Source organism: Giraffa tippelskirchi, chromosome 2 (genome assembly GCF_054371585.1).
Source record: "Giraffa tippelskirchi isolate mGirTip1 chromosome 2, T2T-mGirTip1v1.2.pri, whole genome shotgun sequence".
Lineage (NCBI taxonomy): Eukaryota > Metazoa > Chordata > Mammalia > Artiodactyla > Giraffidae > Giraffa > Giraffa tippelskirchi.
The window spans coordinates 141,107,892-141,124,284 of record NC_137276.1 but is presented as its reverse complement, the minus strand read 5'-3'; the positions used below and the strand labels follow the sequence as shown (position 1 = coordinate 141,124,284).

Here is a 16,393-nt window from a genome sequence, read left to right as displayed (position 1 = left end):
GACACTGTATAAATGTCATTGAGCTGGACCTTTTTTTTAACCTGAGAATTCTGTCTAAATATACAGTCTAGACTTCACAGTACTGCCATCCTTGGGGGAAAAAGAAAATAAACATGACAGTATCAGAGGTGGGTTGACTGGCAAAAATCGGCACCTACTGGCAGGTGTTCTCTTGAAAAGTCAACCCAGTACAGGGCTATAAGCCATCTTCTGCTCGCTCTTGCTCGCTCTCTCTCAATACTAATGATTTCAAAACCACGATGCTAAATATCTCTATGATGAAAATGATTTTTACCATATTGCCTCTCACTCTAAATGTTCATCATTTAGAAAATGATCTCATTTCTAGAACACTTCATGCGCAGTTGTTGTTTTGAGTGCATGAGAACACTGAGAGGTTGAAACCAAGTTTCCTAACATGTTGAATGGTTGGTCTAAGGACATATATATTGTAGACAATGGTGGTGGTCATTCTGTGATGTATAAAAATATTAACTCACTGTGTTGTGACAGGAAACTTATATAATATTGTAAGTCAATTATACTTCAATTTAAAAAAAGGCAGACAACAAGAGAACTGGTGCTACCTACAGCTACATAGGTTGGGCACTGCGTAATTGCAGGAGATGCAATTCAGCTCAGTCATCCTAGGTATCATTATAATCATTTTCCAGCAGATGGCAGTCGAGTATCAAGAGGAAGGTGTGTCTCACATTCTTACAAAACTTGCAAACAAAGTAACAGCAAAACTGAGCTGGAGGTTGTATCTTTTTGCTCTAAATTCTAAGTGTTTCTATCATTGCAATAACTGAGGTTCACCCCCGTATTTGTTAGCCAATGCAATTGCAGACCACCCTCAATTTTCAACTGTGACGTGGTCATGCCCAAGTCTTGGAAAGCAGCACAATTCAGTTGAGAATCATCTGGGTCTATCTTTCCATATTCTCTAAAGCACAAGTCAGAAAACTCTGATGCGATACAATGGCAGGCTGTAGTACCAAGACATATTTTTAAATAGTAATTTATTCTGATGTTACAGACAGGTTGTCTGAATTTGACCAAAGATGTTTACTTTTACACCGAAACAAAACCAACCTGACTGTGTCCACCAGTACTTATGCAGCATGCTCGGAGTTTGTACAAAGTGCCTGGTTTCAAGTGGGTGAAAGTGTACTCTGTAGCCGACCCACTGTAGGCCACTTCCCACTGACTCGCTGCAAAATAAGACCATGTGTGAGTTTATGCTTTTTGTAAAAATGTAATAGTATCAACCATTCCTGATAAGAAAAAGCTCTAAGCGATTTCCTTGAAAACCAGCATCTCCTATTCTTTTCTTCTTTTTTAAACAGTCACAGGGCTCTCTTTCCATTTCCTTTACAAAATTAAATACTAAAATAACATGGAGGCATTTTTAATACTTAGCACTGCTGGTTACACTATTTAATATCACCATGATTACATTTGCTGACTGTGAGGTTTGGATGCTGGAAAGCACATGAAATCTGTAGTTGGCCCCGTAGCAGGAGATGACATTGAGCAAGCTGGCAAGTGGTAATGGTGTGAGAAGCCCTGGGGGCCAGCTGGGCAGGGGGAAGCAGGCTTGGCCATGAGGTTTCTGGTCAGCCCAGGGCACCACTGAAGAGTTTCTCCCAGTTCTTATCTGCCCAGAGGTCACAGCAAGTGAACTCCCCCCATCCCACCCCTGCCATATAGACCAAGTCCTTTGGGGAAAGGCCTGCTGCCTCCATGGAGCCCCACTTAAGACAAAAATATCCAAGACAGTGACATTAAAGATGAAACACTCAGTGTGACCCAGGTTATCTAACCACTTCTGGGGATTAAAGGCAGCAAGTAGGGCCACTGAGGGGCCTGGGTGAGGCTGATGCCACCAGGCGAAGAGCATGGGGGGCTGCTTCAACCAACCAGGACATTTATTCCTCCTCTGCTTTGCTTCCACTAACACTATGTTTCCAGCAGACTATTTGAAAGGAGCGTTTTACTCTATGCAGTTGTTTTAGGGAAAATACTTTTACCCTCTTCCATGACAGTTACTTGGAAAAGGAAATGGCAACCTACTCCAATATTTTTGCCTGGAGAATCCCATGGACAGAGGAGCCTGGTGGGCTACAGTCCATGGAGTTGCAAAGAGTCAGACATGACTGAGTGACTAACATACACACACACACACGATAGTTACTAACTTCCACAAACACTCTCAGTTGCTTATTAGGCCATATTTACAATAAAGTCTGGCGAAAGAAATGGCACCCCACTCCAGTACTCTTGCTTGGAAAATTCCATGGATGGAGGAGCCTGGTAGGCTACGGTCCATGGGGTTGCAAAGAGTCAGACACGACTGAGCAACTTCACTTTCTTTCTAGAATGAAGTCACATGCACAAGGGCCATATAGGAACAAGGGGGAATAATAAAGACAGTTATTCCGACATAACTGATTAGATGACCTGCACCGAAAAGGCAACTAGGAACAAGGACTACAGAGGAGATTGAATTAATCACTGATGTCATGAGCTAGCACACTGTTAACTTGAAGTGCAGAATGGCATCTACCTTTAACCAGTCACAGTGGTCAAGAGAGCCACAAAACTTCAAAATACATTTACTTTTTCACATTGAGACACTGAATATACATGACTTCTCTCAAAAGTCTGATTTTTGGCATAGAATGTGATTTTACGTTAAGAACAGCTGTGCCCATCTCAGAGTATTTTCATGTTTTTTGGCTTAAAATAGGGTAGGGCCCAACTGATGTGAAAATAAAACATTCCAGGTGGCTATCATGGCACAGAATAAAACGCAAGCCACACACCTGCACAGACTGTTTGTAAAAGTTGCTGTTAACTCTTCACCACCCCACCCCCCATGTGCCTCACTCTAAAAAAGCAAAGTAATAGTTACAGGGGTCATTAGAGTGGTGGTGAGACAGGTGTCATTTTTATAGTTCTGAGGACTTTACTTTTTTCTATTAAAGCATAATAAATTTTATTAGAAAGAAGATCTAAGAATTTTTTAGAAAACACTACGGAAGGAATCTGATCTCTAATACTGTCCCACTTTAGCTCACCTAGTGTAACTAGTAATGATTAAATAATCTGACTGAGAAATCACAACAAAAATGAAGACATCTCCTGAATTTGTTACAGTGTGTTATGCTTGTCAGCAGCCTCTGTGCACCGATTTCTTCTTCCTGCTGATTGCTTCTGACACTTTCTCTGCTTATAAGAATTTCTACAGAAAGTATGCCAAGAGAGATGAAAAACATATTTATTCTATTAATGAGGACCTTTGGCTTAAAGAAGTGACAAAAATTTTAAATAGCATGATAAAAATACACATATCAAGCAGACTGATCCCTGATGCTATGTTTGAAAGAAAAAACTGTCAATATGTGATTAAAGCCCATTTACTGTAGTACCTCTATCAACAGAATAAATGATCGCCCACTATTATACAGATGTTTATCTTATTAGAAAACAGGACTTCAATAAGAATTTCTACAAACTTACCTTCAGAATTTCCATCAGTAATCTCCAGCAAGTACTTGAGTATTTCTGAACCACCATTGTCCTTTGGAGGATCTGGAGAGTAAGCAAATGTCTTATTAGTTATAAAAGCATATTGACTTTTGTTAGTAAACATTATTAGAATACACAGAACCATGTAACATTAGACTGTATAAATTCTGGATTCAACTAAAAGACACAGATAACATTTCACCCAACTCCTTACTTGAAAAACAAAAAAAAAACAAAACCACCACGAAACCTTCTGACTACGCAAAGGTTATAGAGCTAGAAATGTCGAAAAGTTAGCATTTAGTGAAACATGAACAAAACTCAAAATGCGACTTTATTTTTCTAAGCGTTATGGTCAAATATTTATTTTGAGAATTCTAAAGCCTGTTCTTCAATATTTGGTGGTTTTTTACATAAAACAAAATAGTCACATATTTCTTTTCAAAAATTATTTTATTCTTTATTTCACTTAAATCATCATGACCAGATTCTTTTGAGAGATGGAAAGAGAGGGAAAGGAAGGTGTAAAAGTTATTGATGAAATAAATAAAACATCAGAATATAACAAATATGTTCATCACAGTTTGCTACTAAGCAAACTTTACATCCCAAGTGAACCTAACAGAAAATCAGATCAACTGGAACCTGTACCAAAGAGGCGGTTTGAGAAAGAGGTTCTGGCTTGTTACTAGAACCCTGTGTACCTTAGCTATTTGTCTACTGCTATCCCAGGGCCTGAAAGGATTTTCTTTTCTGAGCAGAAAAATACCTTTTTTCAAGACTACACAGAATTTGCCTCTACTGTCAATTGGCCATCTCTATGTTTTAGACATATTCTTGGGTTACTCATATAGATTTAGAAACTTTAATCCCTCTTTTCACCTGTAATTTCCATTAATACACATGAATTTCAGTAGTAGACATTTACAGCAATAATTAAATAGTTAAATATTATGGCATATGGGGCCTCCCTGGTGGCTCAGACGCTGAAAGAATCCGCCTGCAATGCAGGAGACCTAGGTTCAATCCCTGGGTCAGGAAGATCCCAGTATTCTTGCCTGGGAAACCCCATGGACAGAGGAGACTGGCAGATTACAGTCCATGGGGTTGCAGAGTTGGACAAGACTGAGCAACTTAACAGTTAACAATGAAAGTAAATATTCAGTGTTGACAGAAATTTCTAGGATATTCTGAAAAAGAAGCTTTAGATCTGGCAAAAAGCACACCTAGATTTTTTTGTTTCTTTTAATCATATCCATGTTGCAGGGAATAATTCTGCCTCAAAATTACTACATAACTTGAAGCAGTGATATGTCTCAGTGGCTGGTCTCCAATAATGATTTAGTTGTGTTTTACATTTCCTTTATATCACTTGACTGCTAGGTAAAATCTTCTTTTGTCTGTTAGGTAGTTACTATTATTATATGATGTTAGTGATGATCATACACATCGTAACAGTTTCACATACAATTGCAAATGTTTATCAACATTCTAATGGCATTCATTTCATTGAAATAATCCATGCAGCAAGTGAGACACAATATCCCTCTATCAGATTCCTACAAATAGCATATAATGAACTTCAATATGGAAACTTCCTGAAGTCCAAGACTTCTGATTATATACAAACAACAAAAACTAAAGTCTTCCTAATTCATTGTAACTTAAACATTCTGTAAAATTTAATATGACTTAACCTAAATTTTGAAATCTATTTTCAATACTAACTTTATAAATCAATATTCATATTAAATATTGCTACATTTTAAGGGAAAGTTACTGAAGAATGATATATTCAGAGACTACCACATACAAATCATTAATACATTAAAATACAGGCATAAGAAGTGCCTCACAGGAAAATCACCAAGTAAATGAAATGCTCTTACAATTGTCAATTTTACCAACTGGCAGCATTGTCAGGATATTTCTAATATATATATTTCAAACATGTAAAACTCCCTCAGATAATATGGTTTCTTTGTTAACTGGTTTGTCACTACTGAAATTAATCAAGTTTAAAAAAAAATCTGTCAAAAAAAGCAGCAGCAGCAATAGCAATAAAACATACCCCATTTGACACTAAAGCCATGAGACATAACTGGTCCTTTAATGAGGGGTCTTGTAGGTGGTCCAGGCCTGTCAGGACTTGTTGTACAAACCAAAACTTCACTTGGGCAGCTTTTCCCTTCCATATTAGAAGCAGTCAGCTGTAACACAACCAATAACACATTCATATGCTTTAGACAGTAGGTCTTAAACCAGTGGTGACTTTCAATATGGCAAGATCAAGGCATCCATGAACTCAGATACACACACATTCTCTCCCTCACTCTCTCACAATCTCAAACTACTAATTTATAAGTGTTTCTTTAATGGAGTAATTACTTTGTGTATAGTTTACTTATTAACAATTAAAAATTAAAGAACAAGTTAGGTTTTAGCTAAAGACATTTTTACCTTTTCAAGAATATAAAACAAAACTAGTATGTCACCACCAAGTTCATTTTGTTTTATGGAAGGAAAATATGGGGGTGGAAGGAAAATATGAGCAGATATAAAGAACCTTGCTAACCTTGATTATTTAGGAGTAGGACAATGCCACCTTGTGGAGAATTGCTGGCAGTATACCTCTGATCTCATAGCCAGCCATCGAATAGCAAGGTTTTTTAAAATATCAAAAACTATCATTTTCCTTTAGTAGTCACACATTCCACTTGATAATCTGACAAATATTTATTGAGTGACTCCTACAAGTTAAATAACATGATTTGGCTCACAAATTAAGAGAAGGAAAGAGAGAATCAGAAGACAACCACATCTCTCCAAAACGCACACTGTTGCCCTAGAAAGTACAATGCTGTGCTAGGATCAATAAAGAGTAAGGAGCACAGAAGGTAGCCTGCTGTCTCCTCTCCCCTAATGAGATTGCAAAACTCTTCTGCTATAATACAATGTCCCACGGTGACATTAGCAGTGGTTGTCCAGAGCCTAAAGGGGGAGGGGTGTAGGTAATAGAAGAGAAAACGAAAAATGGCTGAGAAAAAGAAAATGGGCAAAAGAGCACAGGACAACGGGAAAAAAAAGGAAATTTGATGAAAAGAAGAAACTCTGAGTAGAAGGATGTAAAGTGCAGGTGAGAAACAGGTACTCTGGGCACCTGGTCTGAATCTTCCTGGGCAAGGGCATCTAGCCTCGTTGTTATGTAATTTATTATAGCACATTACAGCGACAGGTTTCTTTTCTCAAAAGTGGGGGGTGGGTTTTAAAATGAAAGTATGGTGTGTATTTTATAGATATTACTTTAAAAGTGTAAAGTGCAGCAACCTTAAAAAACTTTTTAACCTGACTGATTTAAAATGATAAAGGGGTAAAACATAAAAGAGCTTCATTTTTAAGCAGTTCAAGTACCCAAATGACTAACTTACCCTGAATTTATACTGTGTGCTTCTTTTGAGATTTTTCACAGTACAGGTTAAATCCTCTCCAGTGTATTTTGGGTGGAAAAGGTTATCCTGAAAAGGCAAAGCCAGAAACAAACATCAGTATCATAAAATCTGGGCATTAAATCCCTTGTATGTAGGAGTTTTATACTGCCTCTTTCCATCATCACAGTGGGCCAGAAGTCTGGCAGCTATAGCAAAAATAGGGCCAGAATCCCATGTTGCTTTAAGTAAAACTTTAACTGTTATCACATCATAATCTGTCCTGATCTGGGCACTTTTATTGTGAGACTAACACTAATGTGAAAGAGAACAATGCTCTCTCTTTGAAAGAGTGCAAATTTGCTTTGGAATAGATGTCATCATATACTTTCCTCACAGAGCAAACTTTTTCTGGTTATTCAATGAGCATTTTAAACAAAGAATTTAAGTACCAAATTAATGAAGCAGTATGTAGCTAAAAAAAAATTATTTAACAACGTTGTCATGAAAAAAGGCTCTTGTGCAGAAGTCCTCACTGTCAAGCTGCAATGTGCTATGTAATAAACAGTGGTTGGGGTTTCTGACACAGTGTCTTCTTCTGGCCAATGGAGAAAGGCGAGCTTGGATGGGGAAGATATAGCCCTTCAACGAGATAAATGTCCCACTGACAGCTAACTGTATGGAATTCATACAACAGTATTCTTAGTCATGCATGCATCCATCAATCCACCCCCATTCATCCATCCGATCTCAGAGCACCTCTCAGGCTCTCTTCCACGCTCTAGAGGTTTAGCACCACCCAAGAACAAAGTCTTGCCCATCAGAAACTACATCACAGCTGGAGAAAGCAATTAAAAAAACTGCATATAAATATGAAGCACGTTGTGTGGTGTTAAGTGCTATAAGATGAAAAATAAAGCTGAGTAAGAGAACAGAGTGAGTGATAGAGCTAGGGAGCATTGCTTTCTATAGCTCTCCAGGCTCAACGAAGCAGTCACATGTGGCTCTTCCAATTTAAATTAAATGCAATTAAAAATTCAGTTCCATGGGCTGACAGCCACATCTCAAGTGCTCGACAGCCATGTGTGGCTAGGCTCTATCTTATTACACAGCACAAATTAAAGAACATCCCCATCACCACAGAAAGTGCTCCTGGACAGTGCTGTCATACAAGGCGATCAGGGAAGGGCTCTCTAAAGAGGTGACATGTGAGAAGAGACCTGAAGGAAATGAGGGAAGTGACATCTGAAGGGGCATGTGAGCCAGAGGGCACAGGAGTCGCAAAGGCACTGCGGGAGGGCATGGCTGGTGTGCTCAGTGAGATGACAGCAGCAGGAACAAGGTCAGTGATGAAGACCCTGAATTTGGAGGACCTGGAAGTCATTGTAAGAGCACTGGCTTCTTCTCTGGAAGAGAAGGGAAGGCACTGAGATGGGAAGAGTTCTGAGCAGAGCACTGACATGACATATTTTATTTAACAGGATCACTTTGACTTCATGTGGAGAACAGAGTGTAAGGATGAAAGTAGAGAAAATACTTAAGAGGCCATTCTAATAACCCAGGGGTGAGATGATGGTGGCTGGAAAAGTATAGTAGCCGTGCAGATGCTGAGAAATGATCAGATTTCTGGGTAACTTTGGAAGGGAGATTTACAAGGATTTGCTGACTGATTACATATGAGGTCTGGTGGCTCAGACAGTAAAGAATCTTCCTGCAGTGTTGGAGACCTGGGTTCAATCCCCGGGTTGGAAAGATCCCCTAGAGAAGGGAATGGCAACCTACTCTAGTATTCTTACCTGGAGAAGTCCATGGACAGAGGAGCAGGCTACAGTCTATGGGGCCAGACATGACTGAGTGACTAATGCAACAACACAACACACTTATGAGGTCAAGGCTGACCCCACAGGTTTCTGGCTTCCCCAAATGAAAGGTCGGGGATGCCATTTACTGATCTGGGGAAGACTGTGGGAAGGAGAGGTTTCTGCTGGTGGTTGCAGTGGTAGAAATTAAGAGTTTGGTTTCCAATTTAGGCAGTGAATCTAATTTCACAGTGCACCCTGTAGCTGTGATAAAACTGACTTTACTGAATGCACACAGAAGTATGACGTGTGCCAGACTTACATTTTCGTCCTCCTGGATTTCCAAGGTGTAGGTGACTACTTCCTCAGGTGAGCAGCCTTCTGGTTTATTCCACTGCAGTGTGACCCATGTGACCCCAGCTCGAACGAGTCTTGGTGCCGAGGGCATCTGAGGAATGTTTCCTAATGTGTAGCACACCACCTCTTGGCTATACCCGCTGGAGAGAAACAGACCCGGTGAGACACATTTAGGAGCATGTGGAGGAGTCTCAGCATTTCAAAAGCTACCGTGTGACTGGCTTGGGTTGGTAAGTCTGTGGCCTGACAGATTCAGCGAGCAAAGGCAGGCAAGGATCCTTTGTGTGATGTTCCTTACCGCAACTTCAATGCTCCCCAATCACCCACTCCCTACTTAGTCTACTACTAGAAAAGCATACTGTGTTACAGGACAATATATTTAAAAATGTATTTCCCCTCACAAGCACCTAGGAGCAAGCAGAGTGTGATGGTGACAAGCTATGAGCCACAGCTACCAAGGAACTGTCAAATCAGTGTATATAAGGGCAAACAACTGTCTATTGACAAAATAAATGTTTTACAAATATGTACGCTGCTGTTTTTCCAAAAGTTTGTGGATGCTTTTAATTCATTTATAAATTCTGAAGCTGTAGAAGCCTTTATCATTATGACTGTTCAACTAGTGAACTCTAAAAATAAAGTGGCTATCATGGGTAGGGAAGGAGGGCTGAAAAGCTTCCGATCTTAACAAGTTCTTTAGGCTGAATAAAGGGTTGGGACCAATGATGTGCTGAACCTTTAAGAAGATTTTCAACAAGCAGTGATGAAAGAAAAAGATTTTTCCCTTAATCAACAGTTACCCAGGCAGTGCAATTGAAATATGGTCTTTTAAAGGCAACTTTAATCCATTGATGCTTCACCATAAACCTGTTTTCTCCTTTCTCTAGCAGCTTGGAGGCAAGCCGTGAGTCCTACCCAGTCCAGATCCTCTCCAGTCTTGTGAGTATCTGCCTGGGCTTGACAACAATGGATGGCCCAGCAACTCATTCTTTGTATCAGGAAACACTCAGACATAATTGAAAAAGGCAACTGAATGAGTAGCTTGCTAAAGTGATGAAAGAAAAAGGCACAGCCTCTGAAAAATACAGTCCTCAGAGGATTTCCTTTCAAAATCCGTAGTTACCTTCCCCTTGATTCTCAGAGACCCCTAGTGGGCCTTTTTGCATTACAGCCTGCAAGGCTGCAAAGAGGACACACAGTGGCATTTATCACCTCGGAAGGGGCCTTCTAGCCTCTGATTAGGATTCTCTTTTGGAAAATCTCCAGCTGGTGCAGTGTGGAGGCAGCAGGCGACCTCGCCTTTCAGCAACGTGAGGAGGACTCAGGGACACCACATAGAGGCTTAAAGGCACGAGGACTGGGAAACGCCATACCTGGTGCCAATGTCGTTCCGAGCAGCCAGCCGGAACGTGTAACCCATGGCTGGACACAGCTTTGTCAACTTGCAGTGCTTCTGGCTCCCAAAGAAGCACTGTCTGAAACCACTGTTTCTTTTTCCCTAAAAGAAAACAAAGAAACAATGCACATAAAGTTAAGAAAAAAAATAAGAAAATGAAGGAGCATTTTGAATAACTGCTTACTTTTCTAGCTTGGCTGAACAAAACCAAGAGAAGGAAAGCACTCTACAATGAAATGTCATCCTTAACACAAAGGCACTGCAGACAATTCTGTTACTGAGACAGGTGGTGTTCCATACTTGTGGTATTTTGAAAGAGGACTTTGGTCAACAAAATAGAGAAGGCCCTTTTCAGGCACAGGGCAATGCTCAAGTTAAGGATCACAGTTTCTCAGATCTTCTTCCTCACTTGGTTAAACAGCCTGATCTGGCCCATTAGAGTGAGTCTGTGGCCTCACAGGATCACTAGCTTGGGAACTATACAGTCTTTCCCAGACAGCCCAGCACTCAAGGACCAATCTATGCCACCCTGCAGGTCACAAATGTTCCTCCTCCCCCCACCACCACCCTGGTCTTCTCTCTCTTCTCCTGCTTTATGGCAGCTCCCAAGCCCACATCTGTACATTCTGGCTGGTGAGCTGCTTGTGTGCTCATCCCTAAACACTGGGCACATGCCTTTGACTAAATCTTGTCCACATCTGGTCTCAAAGCAGTGCTTTGGACAATGTGGGAGTTCTATCAAGGCTAGTAGTTGAGCTGAATGTCTGATGAGAACTTAGAACATCAGTTCAATTCATCTATGTGTATTACAGCCATTCTTAAGTGTTTTATGAGGCTGGAAACACATTTTTAATGCATTCCTAGCCTTATATGATGCTTCAAATTCCTTGAAGTAAAAAGAAAACACTCCAGTGGGTTCTCTTAATAGATCTAAGAAGAAAAAAAAAAAAAAAAAACTACTCTGTGCCATGCTCAGAGGCATGGAATACTCATATCAGCAGTTTTCTAGAATATTTCATACCCATAATTCACAGTAGTTTATCTATGTTCATGCAAAAGAAAATCAGATGCTAATGCTGGATTAATCTCAGCATTTTAATCAGACAGCCAAGCCCAGGACTTTCAGGAATACATCTGAAGCTCTCTTTTATATAAAAAACAAAGAAAGCACATTTTTCTCCTAAGAAAATGTAGGCATTTCCTTCCTTTAAATAATCCTCCAAATGCTTACTACTTAAACAAAAAAATCCAGGTAAAGTTTAATTAAAAAGAAGCATACAACTAGCTTGAAGTATCACTAGGCTGAACAGATTAAAAATCACCATACCACAGTCATCCTCAAACTTTTCCCAGTCTCCCCTCCCAAGCAAGGTGGTACCCTTTCCAAGGAAGAGAGTAGAAGCCCTAACAGTCTTAAAGAGCCAAAGTTCATGCTATCAAGCGTTCAACATGCAGTCAGGTATAATAATGAAAAATGGTAGGGGTGGGGTTGGATGAAGGGGGCAGTAAAGCATATGTTTTTCAGCTGTGACTTGGGCAAAGTCACTCTGTGGCTGGCAAATCGTGCCCTTATGCTTACTTTAACCTTGAGCATTAAGGTTGCTGCAGACAATTTATTCAAAGGAAAGCCATTTATGCATATATTTGCATAATTACATCCAGTGTCTGATTACACTCTGCGCTGCACGCCCTAGTATGTTCTGTATCCATTTCAGGCAGTAGTGTGATCCACCTTCTTTCCTCCTCTATTTCTGAGCTCAGAGTAAACAGTGCAAGAAAGGCACATCCTGCCGCCACGGAAGCCTTCCAAACCCCAAGTTGGCTCCCCTTCAATGCCTCGTTTTTCCTATTCTTTGTTTGGTCTCCTTTGCCCATTTCTGGTGCTTAGAACTACAGCCAGTAAATAAAAGTCAGTCTGTTCCTTACCGGGTTGATTTGCTTTAATATGGTGAAAACCAGCCTGTGGTTTAAATGAGAAAAAACAAGTGGAGAGGCATCAATGATGGGAACTAAACTTTTATTTTAAGGGGCCAGAGCACTGGGGCTCACTAAAGAACTGAGAGAGAGCACCATTCTGTGACCTTTAGGAAGTTTTCCTATATTGCCAACATTAAAAAAAAAAAAAAAATTCTACTTCAGTATCAAGAACAATTACTAGATAAACTCCAGCTTGTTTACATAAATCATGCCAAATTTCATACCTTTCCCGATATCCTACTATGTGCATGAACCTCAAGAACACAGAGAATGACCCAGAGTTGGTGGAACTTTAGAATCAAGTTTTAGAAACAGTACTTGTAGAATACGAAGGGGTGAGAGTACAAATGTGTCACAGAGTTAAAAAAGTAAAGCTTACTGGTGAATTTTTAGAAGTTACCGAATATAAAAAAAAAAAAAAAAAGGAGAGGAAGTAGGATAAAATATTTCAAACAAGAGAAGTTCTTGAATAAAAGAAAATACTCATGTATGACAAAGAGTTTAATATAAATGGGATACCTGGGAAGAAAGAAAATTAATATTCACAAGAGTTTCTGCAGTGCAAAGGTAATCTACTGTTGAGAGGTGGCCAGCAAAGATGGAGAACACTGTGGGCTCCCACGTGGGATGGCTCCTGAGTCACCCTAGTCTTCCATGGAAGACCATGCCAGGTTCTCTGATGGCTTTAGGCTTAGGCATTAGAATAAGTACACAGTCAAAGGTACAGGCGATGTAAAGAATCTGTTTGTAAACCAAGCATGACCCCAGGTTGCAAATAGCATTTATAAATTAAATATTATCCAGATTTTCTTGTTGACAGAAATGGATAGGGTTTAATATATATATATATAATGTTTAGAAGATTAAAAGACTCAGAGAAATGGACAGGAGTGATAATCCAATTGTTTATCAGGAATTAAGTATGTCCAAGCCACTGTGGTTAGTGAAGTTTTACAAACAGTAAATCACAACTTCCATATTTGATAGGTAGCATGGCTCCAAATGATTGATCTATATCATGTTCCCTCTTCTAATAAAATCTAATTTAAAGCCCACAGGATTACTGAGACATAACAGCTGTATCTAGAAAGAACAACTACGTTTTAATAAGTTAAAGTTAGCTTCATGCAAACTTTCCTATGAAAACATGGTCCCAATGTAAATCAACAATCTCTCCACACTGCAGGCCTGCTGTCTTCAATAATCTGGTCAAACATAGGCAGCAGAGAGACACCCATGGCTGAGGCATTGCCCTGCTCAGCTACCGCTGCTAGACCACGTGTGGGGTGTCACACAGAGGGGAGCTCAGTAGGCCAAGGAGCTGGCTGCTCTACGAGGGAAGAGCTGAGACATGGATGGCCAGGAGTGCCCTGATTCTGCATGTTGGGAGATCACGGATGTGCATCACGGGAGCAGTCAGGATAAGCACTGGAGTGCCTCTTCTCCTAGGAAGGAAGGAAAACTTCACCCAATGAGAGCAGAAGTGACAGGAGGCTGGAAATCCACACTGGAGGCTGGAAATGTGATCGTTCTGGCACAGATCTAGCCACCACACTACTGACCTCATTGGACATGAAGCCCCAGCGTGTTCTGGACTAGCTCCCTACTGCCAGTGTCCACAAGCCAAAAAGGACAGATTTTCAGGGTTCCCTGACTTGTTTCCATTTCATAATCCTGGGCATGCCCAAATGCTTTTTCCTACCACGCACACTGAAGTTCACTCAGGGACAAGGTTAATCTTTACTAGAACGTGAAGAAATTTTGGAGTATAAACCAACTGTGTGTGAATAGACTTCAAGGTGCTCGCTTTGGTGGGGAGTGAGGCATCACAAACCCATGTTGCTTCCTTTTTCAGCTGAGTTCCTCTTCTCATTCCAATGAGTTCACAGTTCTTGCTCATATGCATCATCCTATACTCAGACCTAGCCTGTAAGCACCCACTCATAGTCCTGGGCCTTGAGACAAATGGAACTGTTTTCTACCCAGGGCGCTTGTCCTCCACTTCTGGTTAAAACTGCACCCCAGAAAAGCACTCAATTTGCAGGCGGCTCAATCATGTACACGACATATATCAGATTAGTCTTTCCACAGTCCCAAGCTCCTGTTTGGCCTCCATCACCTCTGTTACCATTGAACCGAAATACTTGGTGTAGAATCTATATTCTAGACTCCACTGATCAGCTTAAGCTCCAGCCCTCCAGGACGCCTGGTCCCTGATGCCACTGAACTCAATTTGCCAGAGTTCACTGGACCTAGTCTGGACATCTCATTGATCTGATCCTTGGTGAACAAGGGACTCTTCAGTTCAAGATTCACACAGTATGGGGCGGTGTGTGTGTGCGTGTGGTGGCGGGTGTGTGTGTATGTGTGTGTGTGTGTGGTGGTGTGTGTGTGTGTGTGTGTGTGTGTGTGTATTATCTTGGGGGGCAGGTCCCAGCTATCCCACACTCAGAAAGCTCCACTCTGCCCACGTCTGTCCCACTCCATCCTCATTTTCACTCCCTTAGTAGAAAGGTCACACATCTGGTTACAAGTCCTAATAAAAATCAGAGTCCAGATGTTCTTTTAGGTCCTACAAAGTTCCCGCTACATTCTGAAGAGTGCCAGCTTTCTGCCAGACTGTGAAAGGACCCAATCTCAGACCAGCAAGGGTGAGAGCAGGCAGTGTGGGGGTGTGTGAGACGTAACTCCTGTGGCTACAGAGCAGACAGTGAGTCACACTTGGAAACAGTTTTCAAGATGAGTTGATACAAACTTCAGGGACAAAGATATCTTGAAATATTATTTCTCTCTTTAAGATGAACTCTCAGGGTAAATTATAAATAAAAGACTTAAAATGTTTTAAGTAATATATTCTCATTTTCTCACTTCATCTTCTGCCCTTTTACTATCTACTTAAGTATTTTTCTTTTTAATTGAGTTAACAATTTAAAATTAGCTGTTAAATAAGGTGATAAACATAGTAGTTTCTATGTTTATAAACTCCCTCAGAAAAGGAGGGGGGAGGGAACACTTTGCTGATCTCCTGTGTGTCATCCAAAGGAGGACGGCACATGAAGCGCGACAGTAAGGCAGAGACACTACTTGGCAGGAATGCGGTTTTTCTCGTGGGTTCCCTCTCTTCATCACTGAGGGAGCAGGCATTGACCTCTCCCATGTGTTTAGTGAGAAAAGCCTGGTTTATGCACCACTGAGTCACGCCCCGTCAGGCCAGGGGTCTGAGTCCCATCCTATCGCTGCATTTCTGGGGCACACCTGTCTGCCTTCTTCTCTTCCCAGAACACTCGGAGGAGAGCAGGGGCAGGAAGAGTTACGCTGTCCTTTCGAAGTCCACACCCTTTTAGGGCATAGTACCTAAAACACCGTCTTCCCCGGCGGCTCAGTGGTAAAGAATCTACCTGCAATGCAAGAGACATGGATTCGATCCCTGGTTCTGGAAGATCCCCTGGAGAAGGGCATGGCAACCCACTCCAGTATTCTTGCCTGGAGAATCCCCATGGACAGAGGAGCCCGGCAGGCCATAGTCCATGGGTTCGCAAAGTGTTGGACGTGACTGAAGCGACTGAGTACACACCTAAAACACTGCATGTGCTACACAAAGATAAAGGGGAAAAGATCAATAGATTAGGAGAGTCAGGAGAACCTATGTCACATGGTGATGATTCTAAACATGTCCAAACATTCCTTGATTCCCCATCAGAGAGAAGCAAAGCCTATGGCCCTTTCTCTTGAATGTGGGTGGGCTTGTGACTCTCTTGTCATGACAGATGGAGTGGAAATGAAGCTGTTGTGACTACCAAGGAGAGGTCTGAAAAGGCGATGAAGTTTCTGTCTTTTTACCAGAACATTCACTTTTGCAGTGCTGATTCCCCTGAAGCTGCTATGCTGTGAGGGAGCCTGAGACA

At 41.1% G+C, this 16,393-nt stretch overlaps 1 protein-coding gene across 18 annotated transcripts in view; it reads right to left on the bottom strand.

Annotated features, from left to right (window-relative positions):
* Positions 1-16,393, bottom strand: part of FNDC3B (fibronectin type III domain containing 3B) — a 362,295-nt gene that overhangs the window by 60,542 nt on the left and 285,360 nt on the right. For all 18 annotated transcript variants that reach the window (XR_014077090.1, XR_014077092.1, XR_014077091.1 and 15 more), the window contains 6 exons: positions 10,489-10,613; positions 9,081-9,255; positions 6,963-7,049; positions 5,606-5,744; positions 3,526-3,597; positions 1,096-1,214 (listed from right to left, as the gene is read on the bottom strand). Coding sequence is in view for 11 of the 18 variants with exons in the window: in XM_081570938.1 (XP_081427064.1) it covers positions 1,096-1,214; positions 3,526-3,597; positions 5,606-5,744; positions 6,963-7,049; positions 9,081-9,255; positions 10,489-10,613 (717 nt within the window). In the remaining 7 variants the exon portion in view is untranslated. The remainder of the gene's footprint in view (positions 1-1,095; positions 1,215-3,525; positions 3,598-5,605; positions 5,745-6,962; positions 7,050-9,080; positions 9,256-10,488; positions 10,614-16,393) is intronic.